Here is a 21,904-nt window from a genome sequence, read left to right as displayed (position 1 = left end):
CGCCCCTTTTGTGAAATATTTCAACATTGAGTCATAACTTCCTTTTCAAATAAAACCAAAACACGCAGAGAAAAATGGCTCAGAGGTACCGAAAAACAACTGTAAAAAGCTGAGAAGTAAAATTTTAGAAAAGCGATCGTAATTGGAGCAGGAATCGGAGGTCAATCGGCCGCGTTGGCTCTTACGAGACATGGATTCAAGAAAGAGTTCTAAAGTTACGCGTTGTGGCCAAAATATCCGGATGCGATTATGAAATGGTTCAACGAGATTAGACGTAAATTTGTAAATCTCTATTTTCCAGGGCAATTCGGGATGAAATAAATCATATCAAGTTTTAATTGAGAAAAATGTGACCAAACCCTAACCTAATTTTGGTTTTGATAAATAAAATTATTATATTAATTTAGAAATCGATGATTTCAAAGAACATTTAAGGGATCACCCCCCGATTTTTCAAAACCTTGGCACCGGCCATTATTGCCTATGATAAGATTCCTCGTGTTCTGAGAATCATTTTGATATATGATAGTACCCCTTTACATAAATGCATCCCCGAAATTTTGGCTCCCAAAGTTCGGGAAAATGCATGTAAATTGTACTTAGCGTGAAAATCGCAATTTTTTTCGATTTTTCATTGTCATCGAAATAGGACAAATAAGGGGTCTATTGAAAGCTTAGAATGTGTAGATTACGAAAATAATAACCGCACTTGAATTTTCGGCCAATTGTTGGCGCTAGAGAGCATTTAAACACCCAAAAAACGGCAAAAATGGTATCAAAAAGTTTTACAACAAGAATTTTTTTATTAACTTATCCGATCATGCTGATTCTACCAAAAAATAAAGATGAGCGTCTATACTTTTAGATAAACGAAAAAGATTTTGAATCCTTAAGCCCAAAAAAAAGTAGATACGATTTGAAAATGGCCTAAAATGGCCATTTTTCAAAATGTTAATCACTTTGACGGCCTGTAATACATAAGCAAATGTTTTGCTGGCAAGCTGATTCTACCAGAATTTTCTCCTTTCAAAGCGGGCATTCTAATGCGCCCAAAACCAGCTTCCTACGTAAGCTCAAAAAAAAGTAGATAGAGGTCAAAGTTGGCGAAATCGGGGGGGATCCCTTAAATGAATTCAACGGTTGTTTTTACCTCTTAATTTTAATCATCAGGGTGAACGAGAATGTCATCTAATCCCCTGACGGGAGTGTCAAGCAAAACACCTAGAGTAGAACTCTTTTCAGGTTAATAGTACGTCAGCCAAAACTCTAGAGCAAGTAATTATTTGAAACATTCAGTCTACGAGCAGTTCAAAGAGTTGCTCGGCCCGGTCGGCGCCGGAATTGGCCTCAACGGCGGTGCCCTTTGCCTGTCAAAATTGGGTTACCGTCATGTTTGGGAAGATGTGGCCGAGCAAATTCACCACGTTAATCAAGTCAGCCCTAGCGGTAATATTTCAAGGCAGAGTTAAAAAAATGAACACAAAGGTGGCGACAAAAAGAGCAATTTTCAAAGCACTTGTTACGTAGCTCAAGAAAGAATGTTTCCACTCGACCTGCTGAAGAATACGCCGATGGAAGGGCATTTCATTTGCGCGCGACGGGATTTGTTCATCAGAAATCTTTTCAAAGTAAATTTTTGTTCCTGAATCTCATTTTCAATTGCGTTAGGCGATGGAAGAAAATCCCGATGTGAATATTCATATCGGCGAAAAAGCCGTCAATTTCGACCAAACGAAGGACGAAGCTCTTGTCAGCTTCGAAAGTGGAATCAAAGACAGCGCCGAAGTCATCGTCTGCGCAGATGGAATTCACTCGGCCGGGATCGATTACATCATTAGGGATGAAGAGCTTGCTGCGGCAAAGCACACTGGACATTGCGTCTATTACGGGATTATTCCGGATATTGGCAGGGACATGCCGGACAAGACTGGTTATGAAATCGACGTTGGCGGGGGATGCACAATTATGACCATGCCTCTGCCAAACCGAGAAGCAATGATTGCCGTCTGTCACCCAGGCAACGACGACTGGCATTCTGACTGCCGGAAATGGTCCTTCAAAGTGCACGATGGCGAGTTGCACGAAGTGTTCACCGAGCACGACTTCTACAACCGCCAATCTATCATCACCCCGGAGATGGTTATGAACACATATCGGCTGCTCCACCTCGGCGTTTTTGAAAAACAAGACTTGCCAAAGTGGCACAAGGAAAATTCGTTTTAAATTTTAGAAACTGACATGCCGCGATTTTCAAAGTGAATCATCTGGGAACGAAATGAAAATTGTTATTGTATAATCCGATCGTTATTTTCTCATCAAAGAGGGCATTTTGAAAACGAATCAAAAAGGGGAGGATTTGCATGATCGGGGATGCTTGTCATGCTATGTCGCCTTTTCTTGGACAAGGTTAGATTTTAAGAGAAGATGAAAACCCTTATTCTTGACTTTTACCTGCGTCAAAAAACGTCAATTAGGCGCGAATCAAGCGATCCAGGACGCGTACCTCCTGGCCGAGTTCCTGGACGAGATGCCGTACGAACAAGCATTCCAGGCCTTCTACGACGTTCGCCACCCGACAGTGAAAAGACTCGTCATGGCCAGCGATGGCTTTGGCTATCTCAGAATTGTTGACAGCTTCTTTGGCAACATTGCAAGAAACGTGATGCGCGCAGGGACGAAATACGCACCCGATAAACTTCTTCAACTCATGCTCATGAAAACGATGGCGCCGAACTTTTTATAATTCATTTTCTATCTGATTTTGGGACCTTAATAAAATCAATTTTTTATGAATCATAATTTATGCTTTAATTTCTTAACTTTCATATTCATAGAGCTTATATGACATTTTGCAATTATTCAGAACAGACCAACGCAGGCGGCAAAAATAAATTGCATCAGAGAAACCGATGTTAAATCGTTCTTATATGAATTTATTTTATGTTTTATTTTTGTATGCAGCAATCGCTCGTGCATGTGTCCAACGACCAATGATCGGAGCAAAAGAGATCTTACCCATCGGAGGCTTCGACGTTCTCGGGAGTTCAATTTTGACAAAAGAAACTTGTTCAGAGACCTCATTCACAATCCCGAAGAATTATTTGCAAAAATGGGAGCTAGAAGAAACGAATACATGTGATGATTCATGGTTATTGAATATTTTTAAGCCATTTATTGTAAAAAAATTTTAGCACTGCTGTGGTGAAAAATAATGCTTCGATCCCGTATCCATCAGAAGGAGTCTGTTTTGGGCTTTATTTTTTCACATAAAAAAGAGATGAGCTAGTAATGAAGCCTATGAAAGCGCACTTCAAGTATCTTTTCCTAAGAATGACAAATCATCAAAGCGGGAATTATACGAATCTTCTGAAATTTTCGAAAAAATACTCGTCTGGCGATATAAAATATGGCTGCAACATTACTCGCTCGGGATTTTTGATATTCAGAGAATTTCGAAGATTCAGAAGATCCCAAAAATGCCAAAAGAATCGACGAAAAATTTAAAAACAGGATTCTTTGAAACTATAAGAAAAAAATTTGAGGGGTTTCTTTTTAAAAATGAGCACTTCAAAAAACCTAACTTGAGTGTTTTCACTGGATTGAAATTAAAAGATTTGAAAACAAATTCCTTAGATAAAATGATAAAAGAACTTGAGGAGTTTGTTTCCAGAAGAGATCATTTCCCCAAACCTGATTTGGATATTGTCACAAAACTGTAAGTTCTTTTACTTTTATTCTATAACGAAGGAAAAATATTAGGTCTGAAAATATCTTCCAAGCGCTCATCAATTCTCCAGAAGAATTCACTTCGGAAAATAAACTCACCGGAAATCTCAATAAAATTTTCGATGATCTCTTCAGGAAGTCATTGGACTATCCCGTCACTATTCGAAATTTCATCAGGAAGAGGTTTAATTTAATTGAAAGGCGAAATAAGCATTCTAAAAATTGAACCTTTCGAGACCGGCACCTGATAAAACAATGGAGTTTGTTGGTTCTATTGAAGACTGCGGGAATTTTACTTTCAAGCTCAAAAACGTCTGTACTCAATTTACGATTCAAAACATGTGATCAACCTTTCTTCCTGAATAATGCTGAGATAAATCAACATACGAGAGCAATTTATTGGTAATTTTCTTGAAAGCTTATGTGGAAGCCGATTCTAGGTTCGGTAGCAGTCAGAGGGATTGCAACTGTTTTTGTCTCGTTTGATGTATTTTTGAACAGAAACTCATCATTCTCGTTGAATCCAAATAAGCACATGGCGTGTTTTATGGAAGATGCACCCATTCTGAATTTCACCAGGAATTTTTAATCCAGTCAGTTTGTCTTTACCTGACAGGGCAAACGATAACTTTCTTGGCATCCAGCGCATGGATAAAGTCGCCAACTAGTGGAATTGACGATAAGTTTTTCTAAAAAATATTTGAGTATTTTCAAGAATTAGAAAAACTAACCGGGCATTTGTCGTAATCAGTCGGATGAGCAAACATTTCAAGCTTCACCTCGAAATTCTTCATTTTTTCGAGGACTGGTCTCAAAGTTCCAAGCATGTAGATTCCTAAAATTCAGTAAACATCGGGCAAGACCAACGATGAACCTTCTCGCTGAAGAAATGTCGGCTCAGTGAGTCTTCTCATTACATGATGAAGCATCGCTGACTGGATATCGTCGGAGTTAGCGCTTACTTTTGTTGGGATGACATTCATCATCAACTCCGTTCGTAAAAGCTAGAATATGATTAATTTCGATAAAAAGCTTCAATACCAACCTTATGATTGATCGACTTAATATCCTCGTAAAGCGTTTCCTTCTCCGCTTGGAGTATCTTCTTTGACTTAGAGATTGCTTCTCGAAGAGATGCTCGAATCATGCTAGCTGTCGCGAATGCCCAACATTTGAACGAATCACCCTAGTGTAATATATTAACAAAAAAATAAAACCAATATACCTGATCATGAATCGTATGACTTATCATCTTGGAAAGCTGATTTATTCCTTCGAAGTCGGTTACTTTTGTCACTCTCTCCGAGAAGAAAAATCGAGAGAAAGGGTTGTCTTCGTACTTTGCTGCTCGTCGCTGAATATCGCTCCCGATCTAAAAAGCATAAAGTTTCCATGAATTGAGTCGCTTTTTCTTACAGATGAGAGTGCGGCTTCATTCAATTCGTCGGATATGCCAAGATCTTTGGCGGTGATTTTCGAAGAGTCGCTGTTTTTTTTTGGTCAGTAAGTGTACCAAGACACGAAATCGTTAGATAACTCTTACTGACCGATCCTAGAAGAGACTCTCCACAGCTCTGTCGTGCTGAAGAAATGATCAATCTCGTCCACAGTTGGTCGAGATCTATAATCGTCGGCGATCATTCGAGAAATTACTGACAAACATGTGTCTTTTCCTTGCTTTCTCAGTTTTTTACTCAGATCAAGATCGATTCCTAAAATGAATTCGATGATAATCTCAATCTTTGTCGCTAACCAGGCATGAGATATAGCTTGAATGCCAGCTCTGTCTCAAAAAGCGTAAAAAGAGCCGTTATTCCAAGAGAATAAATATCTGAAGCGTAGGGATACGACGTTGTCAACGCTTCTGGAGGATTGTAAAGAGGAGTTCCTCCGGAGAAACCGCTCAAGCCAAAGTCAGCAACTCTGACTGAGAGGACGCCATTATTGTCTCGTTTCAGCAAAATGTTCTGCGGTTTTATGTCTCTGTGACAAAGTCCCTTTTCTCCAAATGCTTTGATAGCCGCATTCACCTAGTTTCAATTATTGAAATCAACGAAGAAAAAGCAAAAAAAGCGAACCTGTCTGAGATATTTTACATGATTTGTCATCGAGAATTTTTCTTCCAGCAATGTTTTCTCACAGAGCTCACTGACGATGACAAATTCATTCGCACCGTTTTCGTGCTGGAGGAAAAAGTCGTACATCTTCAGAACATTTGGGTTCTCAGTGTTGAGGCCGATGTAGAACTCCGATGCTTGACTTGTGAGAAATTTTCGCATGTCTTTTTCGCCTTTTCTTCCTTTCGAGGTGATGTACTTCTTGAAATCCACGTCTTTGCTTTTGATGAACTTTGCTGCTGAGGGCTTTCCATGCCAAAGACATTCGAATACTGAGCCTTGTCCTCCTTCCCCAAGCTTGTTCTCTTTCTTTATGAGTTTTCCGGGGAAGTATCGCATTGATTTAATGTTTTGCGACTCTTCTTTTCCTTTGATATCGTACCAAGAAGTGTAAAACGCTGTCATCGGTTGACCGTTACTATCATAACCCGTTACCCATTTTTTCTCAAGCGCCTTCATGTCTACTTGCTCATTGATTTCTTTTTTGAACATGTCGTGCATGCTCAGCAAAAGTAGTTTTCTTCAGTCGATTTTTTCCAAGTCAGTTCGGGGTATTTTTGAAACATCAGTCTTTTCATTTCGAAGTTGAAATTCGGCACTACGCAACTGTATCTTGGCTTGATAAAAGGATTCATTCCTCGCTCTAGAATACGGCCGATCAGAGGGGTAAAAATGAGCCCAACGGTGTTTCCAAAGAAACAGTTTTGATTAAACTGAAGATCGGGAAAACGGTCGAGGAGCATTCTTGTAGCGCGGTAGCACAGTCTTGATGCAAAGAAAACGTAGGTGATTCCCATGTAATTTGGTCTTGAAACAACCTCGCAGGCTTCTGTTTGAGAAATACATTTGAGCATGCGGTCCATCAGGTGGCAGAACGTATCGTCCATCTTGTGAACCACGTAATAACTGTCTTCCTTTGAGTACGGGTTTCTCATCAAAACGAAACGTATGAACTCGTGGTGAGCATTAAAAACATTGTGCTGCCCAATGCAATAGCTCCAGTCAATGTCGTCTAAAAGAGAATCTAGCTAAAAAACCTCAAGAAATCAAAAAACGTACATTTATTCCAAAGTGGACTTGTTAGAAGATCGAGATGAACTGTCAAAGCGGCGACAACGAAGAAGTGGCTGACTGGAGTTCCTCTGGCTATGTCCAGATTAAGCAGCTCTTCGAAAAGTCGCTCATCAACTTCTTCGCGAGAGTATTCCGTTGGCTTATTGCGCATATTCATGGCAAGATATAGCCCTGCATATCCACCAAGAACAAATGTCGAATCCTGAACGTTTTTGAGATTGTAGATTTCTGCTTCGAGCTCTTCGAACTCTTCAAAAAGTTCTTTTGTTTCTCCAGAAAGCATCGAACGAATTCCTCTGTACGAGTCGATCTTCTTATTTACTTTCTTGTACAAATCGAGAGCGGCAAAGATCCTCTCCGTCGATTGTTTCTGCAGAATCGCATCGTAAAGAAGATATCTAGCTGGAGACAACTCGATAATTTCATCCTCGACTCTTTTGAAGGAAAATTTGTACAAAGCTCTCCAAAAATAAAGATTTCTTTCCGCCTCGCACATGATGCTGTGATTGAAATTTCAAGAATTCTTGTGCGATTTCGTCTTAAATCAATAAAAGAGGCATTGTTGTAACGATTTTGGTGTGACCGAGAAATCATTTTTTTGGATGATTACAAGAAATAAAAATTGATTTTTAATCATTCTCCATTTCCATCTTTTCCCATTTTAGCATTTGACGCAAATGGTTATTCATGAACACTCAAGGAAATTTATTTACGTTCGTCAGATTCTCTGTGACTCAAGAAATAACAATATATTTGATGAAAAACGAGAAGATTGCTCCAACAGCAATACCAAAATCCATAACTGCAAAGACAAAGAAACTGCCGTAGCTGACTTCTTCGGCTGATCGTCGACGCTTTTTCAATCTGGCGGTCGTTTCCTTCAGGTTCAAATTCGCTAGGTAACCATGGCTCCAGCCAAAAATGATGACAAGAGCACAGTACGCTTCAAAAGTCATCTTATTGCCCTTACTTACAATATTTTACCTGTATCATTTTTGATGAGAACTTCAATGAATTCACCATTCGCATCGACGTTACAAAGCATGAAAAGTGGGATAAACGCGATTCTAGCTCCTGCCCAACAAGCTCGCGCTACAGGCCCTTCTGTCACGGAGAAAGTACAGTAAGAGCTAAACCAACGGCCGAGGTACTCGGAGCAGCTGAAACTGAAGAATGTCACTGTGGGAACGAAGAATCGATGCGTGTCTATTCCCCACTGATCTTGTGAAACTGATCGAATTTGTGCAAGTAGTCCAGGAAAAACGCTATAAATTGTAGACGTTATTTGATTTTTTGAATATTGAGTTCAACCTGTAAGTGACAGTAGACAGCAAGAATGCACACAAAAAGTCGGTTTTCATCAGCCTACAGATCTCCAGCATCATGTTCTGATTGCAACGACCCTGAGAGACGCTACCAGAGACCGAAATCCTGTCGAAATTTCGCTCACAGACCATGTCTTGATCATAAGAAAAAGGATTGGATTTGTAGAATATAAAAAGAGGATTGGATCGTACTTTTGCATACAGTATCATTGCTGCTCATAGCTCAAATATGATGATAGAATATTTTATGATTCCGAAACAAACTGACCTACGGTATAATAAGCTTATATAATATGTCATATATAATATTCATATTTTCAAGCGTCTGATAAATTATATTTGAACACCTTGAATAAAATCGGCAGGGTGCCACCAACAATAAACATCGCAAAAGTAGCAGATTCCGCCGATGGACAGGCACAAACAGTTATGATGTTGACGATGGCCGCTGTGATTCCAGAAAGCGCCATTCCATTCATCAATCCAGTCGGATAACCCGGTGGGAGGTAAGAACAAAGCTCGATCGCAAGAAGTTGGAGTAACCCGCCGGCGAGGGACATAACGAGGACAACAACGAGGGCAATGACGAAAAAGGCGGATGATGGAAAGTGGAGCCAAGTTAACGAAGCTAAAAGAAACATAGGAGCCATAATTCCAAGGTGGCTCGTGTAGGTCATTAGTCGGGCAAACTTGAACTTGGTCCCAAGTGCGAGGCCGAGAAAAGATGAAGCTGTGAGTGAAAGGCCGACTAAAAAGACCAAACAGTTTTGCCAGTAGTGTTGCTTTGGATTGAGAGTCAAATCAAAGGGCGTAGCTCGGAATTCGGTTATGTTCTCGCCTTCGTAAAGCATTCGCTGCCAGTAGACTTCTGGAACTGCCATAAACTAGCATAAAATTAGATTTTCTTGAAATCAGCGTAAATTTATGCCTGAAAAGGGAGCAGACTCAAAGCTCCCAAAAACATCAAGCAAAAGTACAACTGCGTGTCCAGAACAAGCCTTGGTTTTCCCGAAGCAACGGTATGCGAAGATTTGATGCTCCTGACAATCGAGATGACTTTTGAATCATTTGAAGCAGCAGATGTCTTCGAGTCACGATGAGCTTCGAGAAAAATTGTTGTTCTCGAAAGCTGTCCGATTTCTTTGCTCGGTCGAGAAGCCAGGCTTTCTCTTTTTTCACTTTCGCCGTCGCTGAATCCTTTGTTTTCCATCTCTTTTTGGAGGATGAATTCTGCGCTGCTCCGAGCGCATTCTTCTGATCGTCTGTTTACTCAAATCCGCGCAGTGATGTTGAACTTACTCAGATAAAAACTAAAATGAGCCTGGTCAATTTAATATTTTCGGAACTGTCGATACTAGAAATAAAAATTATTTCCTCTTTGAAGCATCAATTTCGCATCATCAAAGAAAGCCATTATTCGATTACTGCCGCATTGAACATGCGCCGCCGAAAAAATACCTCGATTTCCTTCAGCTGTTTCCTAGAATAAAAGCTCAGTTGAAATTATTTTCATCATAAATTGACAAAAACGAGAAAAGAATGTCTTCTAGCGATCAAATCGTCCCACGATTCACAACTTTCGACGAAGAAGATTACCAACCCTTCATTTCCACTCAAGATCATCTTGCTCCTGGAGAAGAAGAATACGACATCAAGAATGAGTTTCTTTTTGATGAATCTTTTCCTGCTGAGTACGATCCTCAGGACAACAACGCAAATGAATCCTTGGAAAGCGTTGAGTTCAACAGCTTCGAAGTGATTGAACCAGACATGCCCCCCTTTGCCACATCTTCTCCTAGAAAAGCACCGATGGAGTCGCCTCCAGCGTCGCCGTCGACATATGCTTCATCTTCAGTTTCGTTTGAATGGCCTAATTCTCCCCTCACCCCGCCTTACACTGTCATCGGTGAAAACATCCCGCAAGTCGAAGAAAATCAACAAGGGCGAAAACGAAAATCGGAAGACAATGAAAATACTGCTGTCAAAAAAGCTAAACGATCTCTCTTCTGAAATATTCATTACTCATTCTTCTGGAATAAACAAAATCTAAAACAACACTTACTTTTTACATTTTTGAATTACCACTGGTTCGATCTTTTACAATCTTTGAACGAATCTCTTAAAAAATCTCGATTTCATCAAATCATCTGTAAACAACAGGTGTTATCAATCAGTTCTAGCGCCCTTCAGATCCAATTCAATCTCAAGACATCTGTTTTTCTCTTACATAAGGGGCGGGGGGCTCGCAAGAATAAATCAAAACAAAAACACTCAAAGAGACCACAAGAGAACTCATAAAAAATGCTTGATCGAATTTTGCCTTCAGAAGAATGCAAACTCTACTTTCTCTGCTGCGCACTGCTGCTCTTCATTGCCAACGGAGGGTGGCTTCTGATGCCTCATCTTGGATTCTGCCTAGTTCTTTACGCAAGCTCTACTTCTTCTGACCTCTGAGAATTTTCGCAATAAAATAAAACACACGAAATCGTCGTCGTTATTTTAAAATATATTTAGGCAACAGTTGCATAGAAGAAAACAGAGTTGAGAGTGACTAATAGTATAACTGAGATTAGACTATTGCACTTTTGGTTTTTCGACAGATTGTGTAATTATTAACTTAACTAATATTAAATAAAATATATACTAAGAGTCAGACATCAACAAACAGGACAGGGAAAGGTGTTTTTGGCACTAACGGTATAGAACTGATACGAGTGAAACTCCAACAATTTCAAATTGGGAGCTTCACGAATTAGAAAATAGCTTCAAGTAAGTTTCACCTAAATTTTCTTTCATGTTATAAAAAAAGTCAGGTGAGTCTTCCTTGATTTCACCAGAGGGAGAAATGTCGGGGCAGGGAGCGCTTCTAATGGTCGAGAATGCGCAAGTTGCCGGAGACGATTTTGTTTTCTAACACAGCGCCGGATGGAATGTCGATTCGGTCCCCGTGATTTGCGATGATGATGACAGTGCCCTATTGGAAGACATCATTATTTGATACAAAATTATCGTTCTACCTTCAGACTGACGTCCTTGCCGAATGAGACATCACCAGAGACAGTAAGGTGATCGGCTTCAAGCATGTCGGGAATGGTCTTGAATCGGCTCAAGTACTTAGCGACCTGAAGACAAAATTGTAGAAAGATGATTTCGTTTGGAGTTTTTTACCTTTTTGAAGTGCTCGTCTCCGAGTTTGACGAGAGGAGTGGTTTTGAATTGTCGCTTGGAGGACATGACGAGGGATCCAGACTTGAGTTCGTAAAGGTTGGACATGACAAGCATCAGATCGGAGGTCTTTTTGACGGGAAGGAATCGGCTTCGGGGGACGTTGACACCGATGGCATTGTCGAAGTTCTTGAGGATAATTTAGTTTCTCGCATCGAAAATTGGTTTTACCTTGATAGCAGCTCCAGAAGCAGTTTCGAGCTGGATGACATTTGTTCCGTTGGAGAGTGATTTCTCGTTGATGATGATTTCCATGTCTTCGATCTTGCCGTTTTTGCAGAGTCGGTCGACAGCGTCAAGTCTCATCCACAAGTTGTTAGTGTTGAAGATCTAATGGAGAAGAGAGTGGATGATTACAGGAAGATTTGATCTTACCTTGAACTTGGAAACAGATTTGAATTCGTCAACGTGTTCTTTTGGGACTTGGGCGATTTCCAAAAGTCGGGCTTTTCCTTCGTAGTCAATCAAGGTACCTCCCTAAAGAGTTTGATGAGAGAAAAGTTTTTAAATTTGAGGATTACCTTGACATCAGCTCGGGTTTTGTCAGTGACTTCCATGCAATACTCGTTGTCTGGGTTGGTTGACATGTGGGCGAGGATGTTCATGTCGACGGTGGCGCCGAGGTTGTCGATGTTGGAAAGGAAGATCTAAGATTTACGATAAGTTCTGAGGCTGATATTGCTGTCGCTTACGATTTCTTTGCCCTGCTTCTTGAACTCTTCAATCAAGCCGGAGTCGTAAAGGGCCATGTAGAAGTCACCGTGTCCTGGTGGGTACCATCCGTCCTTGGGGTTGTAGGGATCCTTGGTGGCGACAGGGAGGAGGGTTTCTTTGTTGATTCGTGGGAAGCGGTGCTGGTTGAACATTTTGATGTCGACCTGGCAGTTGTTGTACTTTCGGAGAATCTTTCGGGTGTCTTCTTCGGTGTTGAAGGAGTTCATCAAAACCAAGGGGACGTTGGTCTCGTAGGTCTTGTTCAAGTGCTCGATTTGCTGAACAGTCAAATCCAAAAAGTTCAATCCAGATCGGACGGAAATCATCGACTTGGGACCAGTGCAGCCCATGGAAGTACCGAGACCACCATTGAGCTTGATGACGACCAACTTGTCGAGGAAGGCTTTTTCCTGGCCCTTGGGGCAGGCGGAGACCATGTCAGAGTATGGCTTGATCTGAAAAGAGAAATTTAATGACCTGTTATGAAAGAAAGCGTGGACGATTATGTAATAAAAAAGAAGGAGTGTACGCGTGATGGCTTGCGCAAAAAGTTGCTGATGTAATTTGAAAGTGGTCTTACTTAGCGCCCTAGAACTAGACAGGGGATCATGTTCTTACCATTCCTTCCCGTGGGGGTCGGATCTTCTCCCACTCGACAGATGGTCCTCGTTCTTGGAGGAATCGCTCGAAGAGATTGGCGAATGCGTTGAACTCGTTGTTGAAGAATTCCTTGTCATTCTCATCCGCGGCATCGATGAGCTTGTCGAGCTCGGATCGGAGGGCAGCCTGAGCGTCTTGCCGCATCAGTTGTTGGAATTCGACGATTGACTGAAAAGCCAATTCAGAAAAAAAAAACAAGTTTTTCGAGGAATAAAAATCTCTATTCTGCGCGCAACTTTCTCTTTGCGAATTCAAAGAGGCGAATTTTACGATTACGGGCGATTATCCTACTAGGAATAAGTTTCTCCAACCGTTAAATCTCTCAGAATCGCACCTTATTCATGTCCACCGGCTGAAACATCTAGCACAAAAGCACAACCCGAAACGTTTGTTTATATTTATCTCCAATTCAAAATCGGCTACTCTCTCAAGGCCAAAGTAAATCTGTGTATTTTCTCTCAAAATATAAAGCTGGAGGAAGTAGGTTTTTTGAGACGTAGCGCGAACTTTTTACAGCGAGTAGATGATGCTGATTTCTACGCAAGAGATGGGCCGTTGTTATGAAAATGACGGAGGAAAGCGTAAAAATTATTTATGGGGCGAAAACTATTACATAATGTAATGTTTAAAAAATCATTTTCTTGAATAATAAGATTAATATATTGTCAATTTTTAGGCGATTTTTCAACTCGATTTGTATTTTTATGAATAAAAGTTCTTTCCAAAACCCTAAAAATTAGGATAACGAAAAATCGGATCTTCACATTTCCTACCTTGGATCTCTGCATGCCGTCTGGAGTAGTTGCTGGTGCTGCTTCAAAGAGAGTTTCCCAATCGACAGCGACTCTTTCGCTAGTGCTTCGCTGGAAGCCTAGAAAAAAACGACTTCTTACTGAAAGTCCTTTTCGAAATATAAAAAAGACAGTGATTTTTATGAAATATTCGCTTTTATACTGTCAGTAACACCACACACCACAAGTTACCTAAGGATCAGTAGACAAGGGGCAATTATATAATTTCTCTCTTCGGAGCGGAGCCAGTCACACGAGAAAATCGTGGGCTGGGCTCGCAATTGGGAGAGTCTCAGACGAGAGCACGTCATGAATACATAAAAGAGATTACTAATACACCTTTGAACTTTTGGACAAGTTCTTAATTTTCGCGAAATCAACAGATGAAACTGCTTATTACTGTTGTTGCTGGCTATAGTAGTAGTCTAGTTAGGGTTAGGGTTAGAGGAAGAGTACAAATTCTAAGACTTGTGTCCCCATTTGGAAACCTATCCTGAAGAAATTGAAGTAAATGGCATAAGTTTTTAATTGAGAATAAACTGAACTTGAGTTAATCTCATGCTATTAGGAGATTCATTTACATAACATTATCTAGAAAATGCTATTTTACGATAAATACGGTAAAAATAGACGCATATTCTCCGTTCGTTTTGACCATAAATATTGAGACTCTGAGTTTCAGACTCTTAGTTTACTCTCGAGCACTTACTATACCGGCGTTTTGGGCCCTCTTAATTTAACATCGCTACATAATAAATAAAGTAATTACCATCACCAGATAAATATCCTTCGCTGGAGGAGTCTGGTCGCTCATCCGCGGAGTCTTCTGAGTCGCTTTTCGACTTCGAAGCCGTGTTTTCTATCACCCTTTTGATTTCAACGGATTCATTGAAATCGGAGTAGCCTTTTGGCTTTTCTAGCACCACGTAATTTTCACCATATTCACTGTTCTTAGTACCGTCATCTTGAATTGGCTGAGGGGTCATGTTGTTTTTAGGTTTTGGTCGAAAAGGCTGTGTGTTAATTTTTTAGTTGAAGAAAATTGCAAGAACGCTTTTTCTCTCTTTTTTTTTGCTTTGTTTGATTACGCTTGTGGAATGGAAGTGGTACCGGTCGCTTATATTTAGACGGGGCGCCAGTTTACAACCTTGAAGTCAGAATGCGCTAACTCCGCTTGGAGCCAACTCCACTTGGTTTATCAGCCACTAAAGCCGACGTGATTGGAGGGCTCCCTGAATTCAGATAAGGTAAAAAAAATTTTGCACCGGAAACCAATCAACCCATGTCGCCTTATAAAACCGCCCTTTATCAACAGTAACAATCGACAAATGGAACTGTTTTACCGCAAAATAAGGGCGTTTTTTTATCGACCATGAAATTATTTATTGACCGCAGAAAGCGTCCAAGTCGTTGGTGGATAATAACAGTGAATATGACTGACATTCTATATGAAAATGAAAATCTCTTTATTCTCTTCTATTTCTCTCGAAAAAGAAAACTTAGAAGCATCAACGATGGTTTTTGTTTGTTCATACCGCTCATTTTGAAGCCTTTGGTGGAGGAAGAAAAAAGGGAAGAAAAAGAAGGAGTTCTGAGAGGCAGGAGTGCTGGACAGAGACTGATTGCATCCACATGCCGTCGAGGACGGAAAGTTCTTCAGAGGCAAGTTCATTACCCCGCGGAGGGAAGCAATTGGCCCAGGATAACAAGCCGAGAGCACCCGCGGCGGTGCTATCACCACTTCTGCATACATCAGAGAATCAGAACAAGCACGTACGAATGGATTCCACCACCCTTAATGACCTTTAGCCTTATCTTTATCCTCAGCTGGGCTTTCCTGCTTGAATATCGCCTTGAATTTGCAAAAACGAAATGATAAATCTGCTGAAAGCTACCTAAAACTGAAAAGATTCTAGCTCTCCTAATCATGTCATGCGGCATCTGCGAATGAACAGAAGCCGAAACTGTCGGCCTGACAAAATCGCAAGGCTGGTGACTGACCTCTCTATAACGTCAACGGTATCCTAATGATGGCTCATATCTCCCAGATTGCTTCAAGTTTCCAGGCAAGTAGGACGGTGCGGATACAATCATGGATACAAAATCCTTCCGGGACCTTTGGTTTGACCTTCACTGCTAACGTTATATTTCAGATGCAACTCGAATGATGAGTCGCATCCTGCACAAGTTAAGAAATCCTCCACCTGAGTGGAGCACTGTCTTTTTAAGTAGGATGTACCGTAAGATAGCTCGGAGATAAAATCTTCCAGATGCGGCATCTGAGATGCCCGACTTTACGAACGATTGCCAATTTGATCATGATAAAATTCCTCAGATAATCCTCTGCACTCGGAATTGACATTTACTACAGACACAAGTAGGCCTGGCAAGATGCCTTCCATTTGGTCTCGCTAGATGTATAAAAATATTCCAAGCGTTCTGTACTACGGTATACTTTTCCCGCTTTATCCTGCAGTTATTTCTTATATGCTGAGTCTAAAAGACGGACCCCTGATAAAGCACGGCGGGCACTTATAATTTGAGAGATAAAACGCGATCGCGAGCATTTACAATGGAATTTTAAAACCGCATATTTGGTGAGAAAACGCGGCCGTAAGGCAAAATAAAGCTCGTTATCTTCATGAGCGAGCTAGACAGCTTTGTCAATCGTAAATGCTCTTTAGAGAAATTTTCACAAAACCAGTTTTTTCATCAAGTTCGAATAGTGCGCAGTTTACGATACTCTTCAATTGCTCGCTTTCTTTCTTCTGCAAGCTCTTCCTCTCTGGTCTTTTGTTGTTGTTTTTGCTCGACTTGATGCTCTGGCAGCTGCAGTTTCTCCAACAGTAGAAGATTGCTGAAGCGACCGGTAGTTTTCTTCTGTGCGCCGCGGGGGAGCGACTTGAATTCTGGTGGCGCATCAACTCGTTCTCCAAACTCGACGCGGTCCTTTAGCATTTCTTTCTCCAGCCTTTCCAATTCCTAAAAAACGATAAATCTCTGATAATTAAAATTGGACAACCTTGTCGGACTTTTTCTCTTTTTCTATTTGTTTCTTTTCCAATCTCTTTCTATTGATCGCTTTTTGCTTTGGCTTCTGCTCCTCCGGAATCTTGCCATTATTCTTGTCCAATTTCGTCGCCTTCTTGAATTCCTTGACGACATTTCTAGCTTTCGTTCCGTTCGCAATTGTGATCGCATTCTGACATTCTGCATGCATTCGATCTTTGAATTCAGCCATTGTTTCGTAACTTTTCTTTACGAATTTAATCTTCGGTCGTTCGTCATCAAAGCCTCCTGAAAGAAAGTTTTAAATCTAGGGTGATTATCGATTTTAGTCTTTGAGGATTTCAACTATGGTAAAAATGGCATCATGAGCCAATACTCCTGACTAGTCCCGGAAAGAACACTTCTACTCAAGTAGCCAACGCGGGAAGTAGACTGACCTTCGGAAAGCATCCTATAGACGGCAGACTTTTTCTTTTCCTTCTCTGTCCTTTTCTTAGGATTCGTTTCCGTTGACGCAGACTTTTCTTTCTTCAGGATGCGTTTTAAGTTCTTTGGCATTTCTTCCATGCCACCAGAGTAACCGAAGCCAACATCCTGAGTGGAAAATGTTTAGATCGTAGCCCGATTCAATTCCGTTGTTTTCAAAATTGATCATGAGAAAACTATGACAATATTTTGAAGCTATTCTTTATTCAGCTTTTAAAACATTTTCAAGTGGCAAGTGAAGCATTGCTGTTGCAATTTCAGTGAAGAAAAAAATCTAAAGTCATGTGATAAGTAGACGTCTTTCGTTATCTTCATCTTCTATTCTATAAGGTATTCTTCCTTGACTTCTTCTTTAGCAGTCTTCTGTGAAAGATCATCATCCTGATTTTCGTAGGAAGCGTTCTCTTGAAAGTTTCGCTTTTGTGGAAGCTTGAACTTTAGAGAACTGTAGTTAATTTTCAAGCTGAACTTTCGCGGACCATTGAAGAGTGAAGGCATCGGCTTTATCGGCAGGGTTGGAATAGGTCGCGAAGGTTTTCGAGGGAGAAAGGAGGTAAGAACAGGATTGTTTTCTTCGTCTTTTGGTTCTTCTTTGATCATTGCTTCGTCGACAACCTCGTCTTTTACCGAATCAGGCAAAAGCTCGCAAAGAAAAGGTGCAGGCACAATGTCTGCTTCATCACATGTCTGTAGCTCCTGCTTAAAACAGGTCTCATCTCTTTCATTTTTGACTGCCATTTCTTCTTCCTCGTCTTCTTCTTTGAGACAGATTTCTTCGTCTTCAGAATTCTCTTGCGCCAACACTGGAGTCATTTCATCAATGGGCTGATCTTCTTCCAAAATCTCCTTTACATGCTGCTCCCCAAGGAAAATGCAATGAACACTTCTCGCGTGTCGTTTCATGTGCCATTTACGTGCGAACATCTTGTTGCATTCCGGGCAAGGATAATGTTTAGGATTCGAACTAATGCGTAGATGTGGAAGAGCCTTTCCGTGAATATTCTTCATATGCCTTCGCAAACCTCCGCGCTCTGTAAATCCAGCACCACAATCTTCACAGAAAAACTTCTTTTCTGCGAACACTTTTTTCCTTGATTTTGATACTGATATTTTTTCTCCCTCGTCCTCTTCTTTGAGACAGATCTCCTCATCTTCAGCAGTCTCTTGTACCGGCACTGCAGGTATTTTTTCAACGGGGTCATCCACTTCCAAAATCTCTGCTTCAATATGATTTCCTCCGACGATAATTTTACAGATCGTTTTATAAACCTCTGGGTGACCAGCATGATTCTGCGACACATGGGCCAAAAAATAGGCTCTCGATGAAAATCGTCGTATTTCTGGAAAACCATACGAACAAAGCTCACATTCGTAAGTTTCGAGTTGGGGCCCAATAGTAGCTGATCCGTGTTCATCTTCAATGTGATCTTCGACAGACTCTTTTGATATTCGTTTTTCGCCACAAATTTTACACACCCAGTTGAATCGAGTTTTATGAGTTTTCATGAGATGGTTGGTCAACTGCTGATATCCACGGAAATGGAGTGCACAAAATGCACACTTAAATCCAACTCGTTGATTGATTCTCGCATTCTTGTGTAGCATTTGTACGTGCTCCTTTGTGGCAGCTGGTGTTCCGCAGTCTTTCCCGCAGAAGACGCAAATTGACATGGCAGCCTCTTTCGATTTGTCCATAGTGTCAGGATCGCAGTGAAATTTCCAGATATGTGCTTTCATACGTCCCAGACGAGTAAATCCAGCACCACACTCGCCACAGAAATGCGTCTTTTCTAACAGCGCTTTTCTCCCCAATTTTTGAGGTTGTTCGGCATTTCGTTTCACGAACTCCTCGTGATCTGACTCATCTTCGCCAGGTTCTGCCGCGATTTTAGTCTGAAGAAACGGTTCGAAAGATGAACGGTCGTGCTGAGAAGCATCTTCATCGGAATCGAGCGCTAATTCTAGTGCATCATCACTGTTTTTGTTCATATCATCTTTTAGTTCTTGCCGAATGATCTCAAATCGCGCAGCTCGATTTTTCTATGATTCTCTGTTCAATTTTCAATACTTCCCTTGTGAAAAGAGTATTTTCAAAGACAGAAAGATTAATGCAGAAAAAGACTTATATTAAAATATAAGAAATGAAACTTGTGATTTTACCTGACCAAGATTAGCTTGCGACTTTCCACGAGCAAAGGGATCTGCTGCTTTGAACTTTTTGTTTCTTCGTTGAGCCGACTTTCGTTTACCCATGATTCTACAAAAAGAAATGAATAGAAAATGGAATCAATTATTCTTCCCGAGAGATTGCTTAACCAAATAAACTAAAGGTTATTAACTAATAGCAATTGAGATAAAAGTTTGTACCAAGGTTGTTTATTACTAATAAATTATTAGTTGTCTGACAGAAAAAACGAGCAAATGAAAGTTTTAAATTAATCGACTTTGTTTATTTTTGGTAAAATTTCCCTTAGTTTCCTCTTATCAGGAAACGCCCTGCTTTTATTCGGAGCTCTGTATCGTTTTGGAGGTCGGGAAACTTCAGGATGATTGTTCTGAAGAATATTTTTCCCTCTTTTAGATATCATAAGATCGTACCTTTAAATGAATATCCAGTTTGTCCTTTCTATAGAATCCTTTTTCGCAATGATCGCAGTGAAAAATATAATGACCAAGATGCTGGCAAAAGTGCCGCCAAAGATTTTCCATTGAAGTGAAGGTTCGAGGCTTTTCTTTGGGGCAGAGATCACAGTGAAATTCACGAGATGGGTCTGAGCATGCGTTTCGTCTTTCTTTTACATTCATGACCAAGCCCTTCTCGCGAAGAAACTAGAAAGAATAGAGAATTCACAAAAAGAAAATTTTACCGTTGATGAAAGAACTCGTTGTTCTTGAGAAGAGCTTGCGTAAAAGTCCTTTCTGAGGAAGATTTCTTTATGATATTGAGCAGGGTGTATAGCAGGGCTGTTATCTTCAAGTGATTCTTCTTTGATCGTGATACTATTGGGATGAGGGTCTTCTATGATTTCACTTTTGATGCAGATCTCTTCTTCGTCTTCGATTCTTTCCTCCTTTATGAATATTTCTATTTCTTCTGCTTCTTGCTCCTTTAATTTGGTCTCAAGGTCCACATCGTCATCTTTGTCATAAGGTTCGACTTTTATATGTATTTCTTTCAATGGAAAGATGACTCTTTCGTCAGGCTTCAGCTGATGATCAGTTCTATATTCCGAATGCAACATTTCTTCAGCTTGATTGGTACTTTGGAGTTTTTCATCTGATTCTAGTCATTATTTTCTGAAAGAATTATGTTGACGTATTTTTTCGAAAATTCTAATGCAATAGAATATAGAAACACGTGTTAATTATCAGTAAGACAAACAAGATGTCAGAAATCGATGTCATAAACAGTCGTTGAGTCAGACAGATTTAGTGATGTTCGGGCTTCGCGCCATCAACCCAGAAATTTCTTGTTGCCGAAGGGAGTCTAACTATCAATCCTTCAAGTTCTGCAAGGGCTCAAAATAATATGGATGGGTTACGGATATTTTACTCTAAAATGTGTTGTAAAAATTGCTGTTCGTTAAAGATTTTTGAGCGCTGTCCTTTAGTTAGTGTTATTTGGCAGCCAAGTCTAGAATTTTCTTGTAAATAAGGGGCCATATCGAGCATATCTTCTTCGTCTTCTGTTGGCTCCTCGAGCAAGTCCCAGTGCTCATCTTCTGTTTCCACATACACATGGCATGTACAACAGGCCTAGAGGAAGATAGGATAACAACACTTCTCAAGGTAAAAAGTCAAGCTGAAGAAAAAGGAGTGACACGGATATTTCCTTGTTTGAGCCTCTTGAATCAGCTCAAGTTTAAGATTCTTACCAAAGCAGCCTCGCAAGCTCCTTCAATGTCGATGTCATGTCTGTGAGCCAAAAACATAAGATTGTCCCCGACTTTTCCAGCGATCTTGTGCTCGATTCCGTCACGATCTTGGTATACTTTCTCATGAGTTAGGCAAAACCGCTCTTAGTCTAAGGCCAAGAATCTGGGCTCGGCCATCTGTGTAGAAAACCTGAGACAGGATCTGAAAGATCATTAATGAAAAGACTCGCACCGGCTTCGCAAAATAACCATTTCAATCTACTGTTTTATCTGTCTCAGGTTTTCTACACAGGCCACCAAGCTGAGGCTGACCTGCTCAGCTCCTAGTCATGAGTGACCTACATGTACTCATCAGCAAAAGAGGTTTTATGTTCAATGAACTACGAAATAATAAATTACGAAAAAAGAAAGAAGTTACGATTTGAAGTCTAAAGCCCGGAAATTGAAATCTGATTCCAGATTGATCATTTTCAAATTAGCAATCGCTCAAATCGAAATTACGCGAGTCATACTTTACGGAAAAGCCGCTAAAACGAAAGGCCTCCTGATCGATAACTTGTCCATTCGTCATTTTGAGCGATCATGATCAGACTAATAAAACGCTCATTCCGTAAATACTATCCAATTCGGCAATTTCTTTATTGCCCCGTTGAACTGATTTTCCAACTCGTGCCTACATTTACAACATCTTCCGGCGACTTTGGATCTTCCCATTCGAAATCGCCGTGTTTTTTCGGAATCGTTACTGACAAAGGCCGAACTGGGGCGATTTTGAGGGGTAGGCGGGAAAGAACTGTTCTGGTTAGCCGATTCATTTTGCCAGAAACTGAGTCTGAAATTTAAACATCATCATGGAATGTCGCTCCGGAATAAATAAATAATTAAGTATCAGACTGACAGAA

General features: G+C 40.5%; 7 protein-coding genes across 10 annotated transcripts; 2 read left to right on the top strand and 5 right to left on the bottom strand.

The window, feature by feature from the left end:
* The first annotated feature begins 1,181 nt into the window (after nt 1-1,181).
* LOC145702074 (FAD-dependent urate hydroxylase-like) lies at nt 1,182-2,263 on the top strand. The gene is made up of 4 exons (XM_081779285.1): nt 1,182-1,242; nt 1,297-1,459; nt 1,538-1,628; nt 1,669-2,263. The coding sequence occupies exons 1-4, from the start codon at nt 1,182-1,184 to the stop codon at nt 2,221-2,223; spliced, it is 870 nt and encodes a 289-aa protein (XP_081635411.1). The 3' UTR covers nt 2,224-2,263.
* A 40-nt stretch (nt 2,264-2,303) lies between these two features.
* On the top strand, nt 2,304-2,761 carry LOC145704914 (uncharacterized). The gene is made up of 2 exons (XM_081782377.1): nt 2,304-2,406; nt 2,475-2,761. The coding sequence occupies exons 1-2, from the start codon at nt 2,361-2,363 to the stop codon at nt 2,741-2,743; spliced, it is 315 nt and encodes a 104-aa protein (XP_081638503.1). The 5' UTR covers nt 2,304-2,360; the 3' UTR covers nt 2,744-2,761.
* A 1,361-nt stretch (nt 2,762-4,122) lies between these two features.
* LOC145702073 (uncharacterized) lies at nt 4,123-6,844 on the bottom strand. Its single transcript, XM_081779284.1, has 10 exons — nt 5,805-6,844; nt 5,480-5,756; nt 5,270-5,438; nt 5,143-5,212; nt 4,952-5,098; nt 4,772-4,912; nt 4,601-4,730; nt 4,458-4,561; nt 4,336-4,415; nt 4,123-4,291 (listed from the first exon to the last, which is right to left on the bottom strand). The coding sequence occupies exons 1-10, from the start codon at nt 6,342-6,344 to the stop codon at nt 4,123-4,125; spliced, it is 1,827 nt and encodes a 608-aa protein (XP_081635410.1). The 5' UTR covers nt 6,345-6,844.
* Nucleotides 6,845-10,730: 3,886 nt separating this feature from the next.
* Nucleotides 10,731-15,189, bottom strand: LOC145705572 (UTP--glucose-1-phosphate uridylyltransferase-like). 3 transcript variants are annotated; one of them, XM_081783054.1, is made up of 10 exons: nt 15,168-15,189; nt 13,615-13,712; nt 12,800-13,009; nt 12,160-12,636; nt 11,989-12,114; nt 11,843-11,944; nt 11,639-11,797; nt 11,411-11,596; nt 11,260-11,364; nt 10,731-11,216 (listed from the first exon to the last, which is right to left on the bottom strand). In XM_081783054.1, the coding sequence occupies exons 1-10, from the start codon at nt 15,172-15,174 to the stop codon at nt 11,109-11,111; spliced, it is 1,578 nt and encodes a 525-aa protein (XP_081639180.1). In that variant the 5' UTR covers nt 15,175-15,189; the 3' UTR covers nt 10,731-11,108. The 3 variants fall into 3 exon arrangements, with proteins under 3 accessions (XP_081639180.1, XP_081639179.1, XP_081639181.1); XM_081783053.1 differs by lacking the exon at nt 15,168-15,189 and adding an exon at nt 14,402-14,707; XM_081783055.1 differs by lacking the exons at nt 13,615-13,712; nt 15,168-15,189 and adding an exon at nt 13,176-13,287.
* Nucleotides 15,190-16,321: 1,132 nt separating this feature from the next.
* Nucleotides 16,322-19,380, bottom strand: LOC145705573 (uncharacterized). Its single transcript, XM_081783056.1, has 4 exons — nt 19,288-19,380; nt 17,079-17,235; nt 16,655-16,929; nt 16,322-16,614 (listed from the first exon to the last, which is right to left on the bottom strand). The coding sequence occupies exons 1-4, from the start codon at nt 19,378-19,380 to the stop codon at nt 16,345-16,347; spliced, it is 795 nt and encodes a 264-aa protein (XP_081639182.1). The 3' UTR covers nt 16,322-16,344.
* A 124-nt stretch (nt 19,381-19,504) lies between these two features.
* LOC145704046 (uncharacterized) lies at nt 19,505-20,426 on the bottom strand. The gene is made up of 3 exons (XM_081781469.1): nt 19,995-20,426; nt 19,726-19,956; nt 19,505-19,682 (listed from the first exon to the last, which is right to left on the bottom strand). Exons 1-3 carry the CDS (start codon nt 20,367-20,369, stop codon nt 19,563-19,565), a joined length of 726 nt encoding a protein of 241 aa, XP_081637595.1. The 5' UTR covers nt 20,370-20,426; the 3' UTR covers nt 19,505-19,562.
* Nucleotides 20,427-20,458: 32 nt separating this feature from the next.
* On the bottom strand, nt 20,459-21,855 carry LOC145704035 (adrenodoxin-like protein 1, mitochondrial). 2 transcript variants are annotated; one of them, XM_081781460.1, is made up of 4 exons: nt 21,676-21,855; nt 21,003-21,118; nt 20,735-20,883; nt 20,459-20,638 (listed from the first exon to the last, which is right to left on the bottom strand). In XM_081781460.1, exons 1-4 carry the CDS (start codon nt 21,815-21,817, stop codon nt 20,557-20,559), a joined length of 489 nt encoding a protein of 162 aa, XP_081637586.1. In that variant the 5' UTR covers nt 21,818-21,855; the 3' UTR covers nt 20,459-20,556. The 2 variants fall into 2 exon arrangements, with proteins under 2 accessions (XP_081637586.1, XP_081637587.1); XM_081781461.1 differs by having other exon boundaries at nt 21,003-21,122; nt 21,680-21,855.
* Between the last annotated feature and the right edge of the window lie 49 nt (nt 21,856-21,904).

Source organism: Oikopleura dioica, chromosome PAR, assembly GCF_907165135.1.
Source record: "Oikopleura dioica chromosome PAR, OKI2018_I68_1.0, whole genome shotgun sequence".
Taxonomy (NCBI): Eukaryota; Metazoa; Chordata; class Appendicularia; order Copelata; family Oikopleuridae; genus Oikopleura; species Oikopleura dioica.
Note: the sequence above shows the minus strand (reverse complement) of the source record. Positions and strands in the feature narration are given on the sequence as shown.

Coding starts and splice junctions, on each gene's coding strand:
- LOC145705573 (XM_081783056.1), bottom strand. CDS start 19,380: ATGGGTAAACGAAAGTCGGCTCAACGAAGAAACAAAAAGTTCAAAGCA. Junction 17,236..19,287: donor CGCAAGCTAATCTTGGTCAG/GTAAAATCACAA, acceptor TTTTCCACTCAG/GATGTTGGCTTCGGTTACTC. Junction 16,615..16,654: donor AAGAGAAAAAGTCCGACAAG/GTTGTCCAATTT, acceptor ATCGTTTTTTAG/GAATTGGAAAGGCTGGAGAA.
- LOC145702073 (XM_081779284.1), bottom strand. CDS start 6,344: ATGCACGACATGTTCAAAAAAGAAATCAATGAGCAAGTAGACATGAAG. Junction 4,562..4,600: donor GACATTTCTTCAGCGAGAAG/GTTCATCGTTGG, acceptor ACTGAATTTTAG/GAATCTACATGCTTGGAACT. Junction 4,416..4,457: donor CTGATTACGACAAATGCCCG/GTTAGTTTTTCT, acceptor AATATTTTTTAG/AAAAACTTATCGTCAATTCC.
- LOC145704035 (XM_081781460.1), bottom strand. CDS start 21,817: ATGAATCGGCTAACCAGAACAGTTCTTTCCCGCCTACCCCTCAAAATC. Junction 21,119..21,675: donor GGAAGATGTTGTAAATGTAG/GCACGAGTTGGA, acceptor CTCATGAGAAAG/TATACCAAGATCGTGACGGA. Junction 20,884..21,002: donor GAGCTTGCGAGGCTGCTTTG/GTAAGAATCTTA, acceptor ATCTTCCTCTAG/GCCTGTTGTACATGCCATGT.
- LOC145705572 (XM_081783053.1), bottom strand. CDS start 14,618: ATGACCCCTCAGCCAATTCAAGATGACGGTACTAAGAACAGTGAATAT. Junction 13,713..14,401: donor AGGATATTTATCTGGTGATG/GTAATTACTTTA, acceptor GTTTTTTTCTAG/GCTTCCAGCGAAGCACTAGC. Junction 11,798..11,842: donor AATCTGTTTCCAAGTTCAAG/GTAAGATCAAAT, acceptor CTTCTCCATTAG/ATCTTCAACACTAACAACTT.
- LOC145702074 (XM_081779285.1), top strand. CDS start 1,182: ATGTCATCTAATCCCCTGACGGGAGTGTCAAGCAAAACACCTAGAGTA. Junction 1,243..1,296: donor TAGAGTAGAACTCTTTTCAG/GTTAATAGTACG, acceptor TGAAACATTCAG/TCTACGAGCAGTTCAAAGAG. Junction 1,460..1,537: donor CCTAGCGGTAATATTTCAAG/GCAGAGTTAAAA, acceptor AGCTCAAGAAAG/AATGTTTCCACTCGACCTGC.
- LOC145704046 (XM_081781469.1), bottom strand. CDS start 20,369: ATGTTGCATTCGGAATATAGAACTGATCATCAGCTGAAGCCTGACGAA. Junction 19,957..19,994: donor AACGAGTTCTTTCATCAACG/GTAAAATTTTCT, acceptor TATTCTTTCTAG/TTTCTTCGCGAGAAGGGCTT. Junction 19,683..19,725: donor AACTGGATATTCATTTAAAG/GTACGATCTTAT, acceptor AATATTCTTCAG/AACAATCATCCTGAAGTTTC.
- LOC145704914 (XM_081782377.1), top strand. CDS start 2,361: ATGATCGGGGATGCTTGTCATGCTATGTCGCCTTTTCTTGGACAAG. Junction 2,407..2,474: donor GTCGCCTTTTCTTGGACAAG/GTTAGATTTTAA, acceptor AACGTCAATTAG/GCGCGAATCAAGCGATCCAG.